General features: G+C 39.0%; 1 protein-coding gene across 1 annotated transcript in view; it reads right to left on the reverse strand.

Moving 5' to 3' along the window:
- Positions 1-9,085, reverse strand: part of FAM214A (family with sequence similarity 214, member A) — an 18,533-nt gene extending 9,448 nt beyond the window's left edge. Inside the window, exons 1-2 of the mRNA XM_010294554.1 lie at positions 9,034-9,085; positions 806-990 (exon numbers count right to left, since the gene is read on the reverse strand). Coding sequence (XP_010292856.1) covers positions 806-990; positions 9,034-9,085 — 237 coding nt within the window. The remainder of the gene's footprint in view (positions 1-805; positions 991-9,033) is intronic.
- Positions 9,086-10,046: the final 961 nt, after the last annotated feature.

Genomic DNA, 10,046 nt, shown 5'->3' on the forward strand with positions numbered 1-10,046 from the left:
AATGCTAGCCAGATTTAAATCTACTTTGAAAACATGTTCCAAAGTACCATAAAAGGATAAGGGTCAAATTCTGTAAACTAGGTTTCACCAAATAGGAGACAAGATTCCAGAGCTATTAAATGAGTAATAATTAATAAATCCTTTATGGCTGCTGTTTGAGCAACTTCTGTAGAAAATTAGAAGAGCTCATAAAAATACATTTCCCCAACCACTATACTACCTTGTACTTCTCTCTCCACAAGTCATCCTCTTAGACACACTCAAGCAGTGTCTCTATAAATTCTGCATCTTGGAGTGGGCTAACTTCTGCACGAATAATAACTTAAATTCACACAGTACTTGGGAACTTTTACTTGAAAGATGGGATGCTCCAATCTTACTCCCAAATAGACTAGCTAGATTTGACATGCCCATGTCTTTTGGATCACTAACTTTTCAAGAATACCTTGAAAAGCAAAAAGTTAGGCAAGTCAGCCTATATTTTCTCAAAAAAAAAAAAAAACAGACCAAGAATGCTAAGTATAGCACTCTCCATTTGCATAATAAAGACTCAAATAGGTTCTGCATTCAGGTAGTCGTGCAGAATTTCATATTCAAGGATAAAAGGCTTAATGATCTCTCATTTGAAGGACAGATCTATTATTAGTATGATACTGAATTACATACTCATTTAAACATGGGACTGACAGAAAGCAATTGTTATTCATGCTTAACTGTGAATCTACCATGGGGTTCTCAGCTGACTTTAATCATGGTAGCAAGGATGCATGCCACGGCACTTAAAATTAAATGGGTACCATCACACCTGAGCCAGTTTGTCACTGCATTCATGCTTAGTTGTTGTTGGCTGACTTGATTGTGCCGGTGGGCAATGAAAGCCCTCTGTTCTGCCCTTGATCGAATACTCGGGCGTTCGACCTTCAGTAATCAACAAGGCCAAGGAGACCAGGAACTCTTCAGCTTCATACTCGAAGTATTCATCCAAAGTATCTGTCATTTCAGAAAGACAAAAAATAATGTCATCTGCTGTATAAAAAAAGCTTTCAACTGTTCACTGACCCCATAGTTTGTTTCAATTTACACTAGAGCTATGGGAAATGGATCTATATATCAGACTGGTTCCACTCCCCATAAGGTCCAAGCTACTGTACCACTACAAAACAATTTTCCTCATTTCATAACGCTCTCACTACAAACACACAAAATTAGAAATACTCTAAAAGAAAGCTTCAAGGAGTAACTGGTCAATGCACCAGATTTCAGCGGTGTTGAGAAACAACTGTTTGTGTTGTGAACCACAGCTGGATCACGGCTTCTGTAGAAGAAAAAAAAAATGGGACTTTCCTGGGCTCTAGTGGGAGAAGTCTGATGGCAATATGACTTGGCATCATTAGTGTCATGTGAGAGATAGAAAGAGAAGCCACAATACATCATAAAATACATTAAAGATTGAATAAGAAAAAAAATAGAAAGATTCACTTCTATTAGAAAAAGTGGGACACAATGTTCTTGTGAATAAAAATCACAAGATTTTTATTATGAGTCCCTCCTGCTGAGAGCAAGGCTTGAGAGGTCCATTTTTAGTTACCATTAACACATAGGAAAGGTTCCCAAAGAACATACAGAGTATTCATTGTTTTGTACCATGGTCAGTTTAAACTTGTGCAAAGAATTAAAACTCAACTAGTCTCTGTAAACAAAGCAGCAGCTGGCATTGCTCTTAACAAATTACCCTGGCACACTCGATTCCCACAGATGCGAGGATGCACCAGCCCCCTGATTTTACAGTGTTTTGTAGCACACCCTTCTCCTCCTCCCTCATCACGAGGATGTCACACATCATTCAAACAGATTCAAGTACTACCAGATCGTGTCATTCCACTCCCTGCTTGGAAATGCTTATGTTTCAAAATTATTTAGTTACTGAAGAGGTTACAGAAAAATCTCTCTTCCAAGAAAGCTAAAATACATTCACTTCAAAGTCTATTTTCAGAGCAAAGAAAACAAGGTGGAGGCAAGGCTGCCAGCACCTTCTTTACCTTTACTTTTATGCTTTAGGGGAACAAAAGCACACATCATCTTCAGAATTTTAGCTTAAATGTCCTATGTCAACCACCAAAACAGAACTGCCATAGGTCATGTTTTGTTTACCATGCATAAAATACCTTTCCACTTGGAAAAAAAAAATTCAGTAGTCTTTTTTGCCTTCATTCCCTAATAGCAGAGCATTTGGCAAACATGGCAAGACAGACTCAAGAGATCCATACAACAAGGGATGCATGAAACAACAGCTCAAATTAAATGTGCTATTACCTGCATATGCAAATTGTAAAGTGTGTAAAACTAGCTTTTGCATGAACATATTTGCTTAGCCCAGGCTTGTACTCCACGGACCCCAGGGCTTACAGCCTATTTTGAGGGAGCTACGTCAGGTAAATAAGAGATGTCAGCCCACTGCCAGGGAACTTAGCTCATTGTACAGCAGTCGTCATCTTTACTGACTTTCTTCCCCCTTTTTAAAGGGATGCACTTACACAGCTGCTTTGGATGCAGAGGCGGGCTATAACTGGGATCCTCTTCCCAACGTGCAGCCACATGTGTCCATGGCACACACGACCAGTGGTACGGCACTCCTGACCCGGGCCGTACATGCCACAACCAGCACAAGTCCTGTGGCTCCATCCTCTGCAGGGGAGCAGGGAAGGGGCTCTTCCAAAGCAGCCACCTGTGCCAGCTGCCTGCACCCCTGACCAGGAAGGGACCGGGGCCCTGAAGAACAGGGTGCTGCCAGGACAATTCATCTGGCCACCACCTGCCCTCAAGCAGAAGAAAAGCCAAAGGATAGATGAATTACCCTGGAAGACCCCAGATGGCATGTGAACGATACATTAAATCATCTGGCATGAGTTAAAATGGTCATTCATCTAATGGATGGCAGAAAATGACTAATAAAGGGTGCGTGAAAGATTAAAGGAATGGTAAATAACAGAGAGGACAAGACACTTAGGTAGTGATATGAGTCACCTACAAAATTAGGCACCTACAATTTTTTTATTTTTTTTTTTCCAGCTGAAAATCTGGTGAACAATAGGCAAGTCATACTGAAGGATACAGAAATGGGATTTGGAAAGACTCTGAAGAGGATTTGGGTATTAGGGCTGACAAAAAAATATATATATATATTGCAGCACTATCTTGCTGCTAACACAAGCATCATGCTCATCTTTGTATGCCCGAAGGCCATGGTAATGTTAAGAAAGCCACAGCAGAAAGGGTCACTACTGGAGTATTTTTCCTACTCTGACATAGAAGTTCAAAAAAACTAGAAAGTGTTCAGCAGGACTGATAATAATTTAAACAAAAATTACTTCATGCTTAGGAGACTACATGGAAGGGGAATTCATCCCTAAGTAAATGTGTAAGAGGAATTCTGTTTAGTTAAAATATGTAAAAACATTTACAGTTTTAAAGAAAAATTAAAGAGCTTGTTCAAGATCTGCACATGCTTATGCAGACAGATCCTATCTCAAATACTTTCTTCCTGTAACAGAAACGTGCACAGTAAGTTGTGATACCTGAAAATTTACACTAGGGAATTTTAAGTGGCAAGTAACAGTAAAATAGACATGCCCTTTAATTAACACTAGCACCGTGCCATGTGAAGCAGTAGACCTTTAGCTCTCTTTTTCAGAAAGAATCCATATTTGATCAAAAGTTTCTGGATTTGACACAAATTAATAGATAAATCCCAAGGCCTGAGTGCTTCTGCCAAACTGGTTAGGTTCGGGTAAAAAGCCCACCCCCTTTTTGCATTAAAAAAAAAATCTGATACCAAAGCTTATACTGTATACTTAAAATGCTCAGTGCCTTCACAGATATGTATCACAAATTGACATAAACCATAGAGAGTTTAAGCATGTCCAAATGCAAGACCTAGCGAATAAAGCAAGGTAAATAAATCTGAAGTAATAATTATTCAAGATTCAGAATACACACATGATATTACTTTATCTGAACAGATAAAACTTACTTTTAAGTTCAATTTGCAAACTCTACCTCTGTTCCTGTATCAGACCTATTATTTCAGAAACAACCAGATTCTTGCCTTAAGGATGGAAGAGGAGACCCAACTAGAGAAACACATTTGTATTGGCTGCAGTTACAAAACACAATGTTCGAAATAAAAACTGTATCTCATTCAAAGATGATAAACAGCAAGTATTGAACTAGGAAATGCTACCATTTTCATAACAGCATTATAAAGATGGGGACAACACTTTATGTCAGCAATGTAACAAACCAAGTATTTGGTCTGGACTTAAAAAAAAGTAAAGGACAAATAGCAATGGATAGAGAGATACGTTTTCCTACAAAGTTCAGATGGCATATTGACTTCTTCTAGCTCCCCTAGATCTCTATATCATTTTGCAATTTCTAAGAGTTTTCATAAAGGAAAAAACTCTATAAATATTGAGAAGCCTCGTAATTGTTCCAATACAACAGACACAGATGATACAAGTTGATGTAATTGGGGACAAGGGTGGAAAGACACTTACAGAAACAGCAAACAGTGTTTAGTCAAAAAAAGTCTTACTCTGTGTGTGCTGTAACTGTTTGCTTTTGTATATGAATCAGCCCTAAGACACAGATTCTATATTGTGCATAGAATAACCTCAGTCCTATAACCTGACTATACAGATATGATTATTATTCTGCTCCATCTCTAGCAATGGAACATACAAGTATATAGCATAAAATACATATCCAAGCAGCATCTGGGGTTTATTCCCCTAAAAATAGCAAAAAAATCCAGTTAGTTGACACAAATACATAGGAATTAAAGCAGCAAGGCACTACAGCCCTTTAATCAATACACTGAAACTAAAGTTTATTGACAAGGTGATCACAAGAGATAGCAGTAGATGTCAGACTACCCTAGGAAGAAAAAAGAGAAAAATACAGATTTAGACTGAAGCTACTACACATAAACCAAAATACACAATGCTGGAGAACTGAAACCTGGAGGCACACCACTTTGTCTTCTGCACATACCAACCTCGACAAAGACTGATTTTCTACATCTTCTGGACAAACAGAAAAGCCCATTTAACCAGAGATGTCATAGAGAGTCTTCAAATCCTTGTCCTCCCCAGTCCACTACACACATGTGCACAATCACTGGAGCACTGGAATAAAGAATAACAACTCAACCCCTGCCAAAAAAAGTTAGCTTTTTTTGCAAAAAAAAAAAAAAGGCAAAAAAAATGGCTCACATACTAAAACATCTATGGACCTTAGGTATGTGGTAGTAGTGAGTCACAAATCCACTTAACTGTAACCCAAGGACTCTCCCAAAAATTCATTTAATCCAGTTGTGCCAAGCTGACTCCCTTCCCAACTAGGTCACACTTGTGCGGACCAAGTCCCTTCCCTTTCCTATCGCAGCGTTTTCTGTGTAATTACAGAAAACGTTTTCCTGAAATATGTGCATTAGAAGAGCATTTAATCTATTTTCTAGACTTGGACAGGAAACAAAGACATCTGGTATCATGTAACCCATTGTGCTCCAGGGGCCACCAGAAGCTACATCTGCAAGCCCCTGTCCTGCCTGCCCAGGGACAACAAGGTAGTGAATGGCCCCAGCAGAGCTCCTCCTGCCCTGTGCCCTCCTCCTATCGTGACCAGACAGTGGTACAATTGTAATTTCTCTTAGTCCTGCTTATTTTATTGTCCTAGCACCTTTCATACTGCACTGGACACCACAAATATCTACCAAGCTCATCCTCCTCTTCTCAGGAGGAGAGGTCATTGTGGGAAAGTGCCTTTCTTCAAAGAAAGTCAAATTAGTTTAACTTGAAGTATCCATTAGTCCTCACCTCCATTGATTTGGAGAGCTACTTTCTTAAGAGTCCATGAAACAACTAATAATTGCCTTTAAATATGCCCTATAACAGCCCAGACCGTCCCTGGAAAATCTTTAGGCTTCCATAATGGATTTTGAAGGCCACCAATTTAAAGTAATCAGATTTCTATTTCACTTCTTAGAAAGTTGAAACCCAGTAAGCAAAACACTAAACAAAATACGGAGTGCATGGTGTAGGCTGTTCTGATTCCCAGTTGATACAAACTCTGCTCCTGCCCTACCCCAGCTGCCCAGCGGGCATCATGGCATGGCTGCCCACCTGTGCTCTCTGCTTCCTTCATGCTTCCTTACAATTTTTTTTGAAAGACTAAAAATACTGCTTAAGTACTTGGAACTTATTTCTTGCACTTTTAGTACAGGCAGTCCGCGAGGAGACGCTTCAGTCTGAGTTCCTCTGCAGGAGGGTCAGGTACGCTGGAGAATAAGCGGCCGCACTGTCAGCGTTCACAAAACCCATCACCTCCTAGGAAAGGCATCGCTCTGCATTTAAAAAATTACAGCAAGAGCTCTCTGGCCCTTCTCCCAAAACAGTCAACTCTGAATAAGTTTTATTATCTCGCTATTCCAAGAAGTAGGTTAAAGGTAGCTCCATATTTTAAGAGTAAGGCAGGGATTCAAGAAACTACTGTAAAGGAAATGAAACACAATGTAAACATTTGACTAACAGCTTCTCTTCTGGAATTAGAAACACCTACGGATGCTTCGGTTAACTAATTCCACATTGTGCTTCACTTCAAAAGAAAGTTGCCCTTGAACCCCCAAAATTCGTGGTTCTCTGAATAAGCAGTCACGTTGTGTCTGCATTTTACAAACCTGTAATTATATCTGAAGTCACATGCTTCAAAAGCCATGCAATATTAAGAGTTTAAGTATAATTTAAGCTATCAAGAGTTAAAATCATGACATGGTCTACTTGCTTCAAGAAATAAGCTATTAGTTAAGTTTACCTAAATTCAGGTAAAATGCAATGAACTGGTTACTCACCTATCTTAGGAATACGCCGGTACAGATTTTTTTTTTTCCCCCCACATTGATTCCTGACTTAGATTCTTAGGGCTCAAGATCTTTGAGCTCGGGGACAGCCATTATGAAAATATGAGGAGAGCAGCGCAGTACCTCATCTTACTCTTGCTGTCTCCTTTTTTCCCCTGAGTACCAAACTGAACCACGACCTGACTATCAAAGTAGTTCAGCTTTAGGCAGGAAATGGCAGCACAGGAGCTTTACATTAGGATTGATGCATACCTGCTATTCAAAGAAAATAGAGTATAAGGTATAAAAAATTGCTGGATCTACTTAGTTTTGTATAGGAGAATAGGAAGAAATTCACCTGCTTTTGTATTGTTATGCCAGTTTATAGGTCGAAAAACAAAACAATCTTATAAGATCAACACTATCTTATAAGTAAAGGGAGATTTTTAAAAATCAAGACACAGCTACGTGGCAGCTGATGAAGTTTCTCCGGAGCTCCAGAGCAATAAAAATCAATCAGCACCAATCAGCACCATCAGCTCCACTCCAGACTGCAGCGCTGCAGTAACTCCCCTGGTACGTGTATCACTGCCCATCTACCGCACGCTTCTGCTGAATGCCTCTCGCAGCATCCAGAGCTAATCTCAAAGTAGCTTTGCCACAAATAAAGTTACCAAAAAGAGAATCGTCTTAAAATCTGGCTGGAAAAAAACAGAACACGTACAATTCACATTTTACTATAACTTATCTAGGTTCAAACAGCTTAGTAAGTACAGAAATAGTGTTAAATTAAAGCTTAAATCTCCTGCAGTAATCTCAGAAACTACTGCTCTTTGAGAATGTAAAACATGTACTGCTCTTTGAGACTGTTAAACTGATCTGGGTGTTCCCATCTTGCTTCCTGCGTTTTGGCTGACATCCTATTTTGCCATCACCATACTGCTTACTGAGTCATTCCTCTGATTCCAACTGTAGCTTTCTATTTTTACCTAAGCAACAACAGTTTAACCTGCTTCTTTCTTTAAACCAAATTCTAGATCCAATATGTGCATTTTGATTGGGGAGACTGGTTTTGTTTTCTCTTAACTGGACAAAGAAAAGGAATACTTAAGGACAAATTATGCAAGCTGAATTAGTTCTTGCTCCACAAGGAAATCACAAGTGAAGTAGGTCAATCATTATGATTTCATCGTCTGTATTTAGTAGGACAGCAGTACCTGAAAATGTGAAGTTTGAGGCTCGTTTCAAACTTCAGTTCAACAAAAGTTGCAAGAGAACTCATATATTCTAAAATACAGTTGTTCCACTGTATCCTGACATGGATAAGTGCTGAGATGTCAGTGTAAAGCTGTAAGATTTTCAGCACTACAAAGTTTAGCACTTTAAATATAAGCCAGATGGAGGAACAGAACATATGCTTTTTGCTGATCTCTAAACTTACTAGTCTACAGAACAGGTTACAAAAGATGCTACTTGTACCGACATGCTATAACTGGACGAGTACTGAAAGCAAAGAGGACTTGTCTCAGCTAACGCCCTTAAGCACACATCAATTTGTGTTTTCCTTTGTATTACGGTTTCCTACATTGCGATTTTGTTAAATGTGACTACACAAAAAACTCTGCAGTTTTATTATAATGAAACAAACGTGCCTATCAGGAGCAGGCACAGTAATTTCAGAGTTTTCCACTCATTCTTCTCTAGCTTTTTACATATTTCCCTTGATTAGCTGATGCTCTGCCTAAATTAGATTGTTAGAAAAAACTGCATGACTCACATAAACCTATGAACAAAAAAAAACTTTAAAAAACTGACAAAGCAAGAGGATTTCTAATTCTGCAACTCAAAACTTTTTCAGGTGTTTCTGTTAGTTCATAAAGGAAAACAATTAGGAGAGAATATCTCTTAGAATAAGTCTATGGCACTGAGTGTAGAATAGACATTCAGCTGTAATTGGAAGGGAATAAAGGGTTTATATCTAGCCCTTGCTCTCACCATCAACACAATGATTTACCACCCTCATAAATATGCGGATTCAAATTTTGCAGAATTATATTGAAAACAAATTACTGGAATGCTCTTGTTTTAAATCCCACCCTAGTTCACAGGAGGAAGCAAGGGCAATGTGGAGACCAGACCTAGGCTAGCTTCACAGTCACTGCCACCATAATGTGAAACCGCATCCAACATGCTTGGTTTGGGAAGCTGAAGGAGTCGTGTGTCACCCTAGAACAAAAAACAGAGCACACTTAAGCTTACAGAATGTGAAAATTTCTTCCTAAGGTGTTTTCGGCAAAATCAATTAAGCACTTCTATATTAAAATAGAGATTTTTCCAACATGGTATTTCTAGACATATATTCAATTTTTTTTCCCCCCCTACACTTCCTCCGCTGACTGTGAGGACTGTTTCATCTTTCATCAAGGCTTCCCCAGCCAAGGGAACTTTGCTTAGAGATAAAGACAATGGGCTGATGACCATCTTCACTATTGTTGCTCGCTAATTCAAGAACCAGGTTAGCAGCAACTACATGGCTGAAGACATACAGACTGAAGGATTTCATCAACTTACTCAGCTTTACGTTAGCTCTAAATATCATGCTGCAGTGGCTCCATAGCTGTTGCTTTCTTTTCAAAGGAAGACCAACATGAATTAGCCATGAAAAAGGACATATATTTGGCTAAGCCTCACCTCTTCCTGAAGGCATATCATCCATATGACAGTTGCATTTGGAAACCAAGATAACCCTCCCATTAAACAAGTTGACGGCAGCTCTGCATTAAATTCCAGCTGTGATAGCTTTTTCATAATACATAAATAAAAATGCATGTCAGAAATTTTATTTGAGGCCTTAAACACCATACAATTCAGGAGGACAGACATAAGCTTCCTCTTTAATAATCCAGCTTGACAAAGATTCCACTATTTACAGACTTATGCAGTATTTTATACAGACATTGGTTTGAAGATGGAAAGCAGTAGTTTGTGATAACAAATCCCCCTCAGATATTATTGGAAAGCAACACAGGACTGTTGAAAAATCCTACAGTAGGCAATTCAATGTTTATAAGAGCTGCCAGAGAGAGCAGCCCTGTACTTAAAACAACGGTTGCATCTCGTGCTGACTGTATTTTTGCTAAAGTGTTACTCA

The sequence above is a fragment of the Phaethon lepturus genome, unplaced genomic scaffold (genome assembly GCF_000687285.1).
Source record: "Phaethon lepturus isolate BGI_N335 unplaced genomic scaffold, ASM68728v1 scaffold33509, whole genome shotgun sequence".
NCBI lineage: Eukaryota > Metazoa > Chordata > Aves > Phaethontiformes > Phaethontidae > Phaethon > Phaethon lepturus.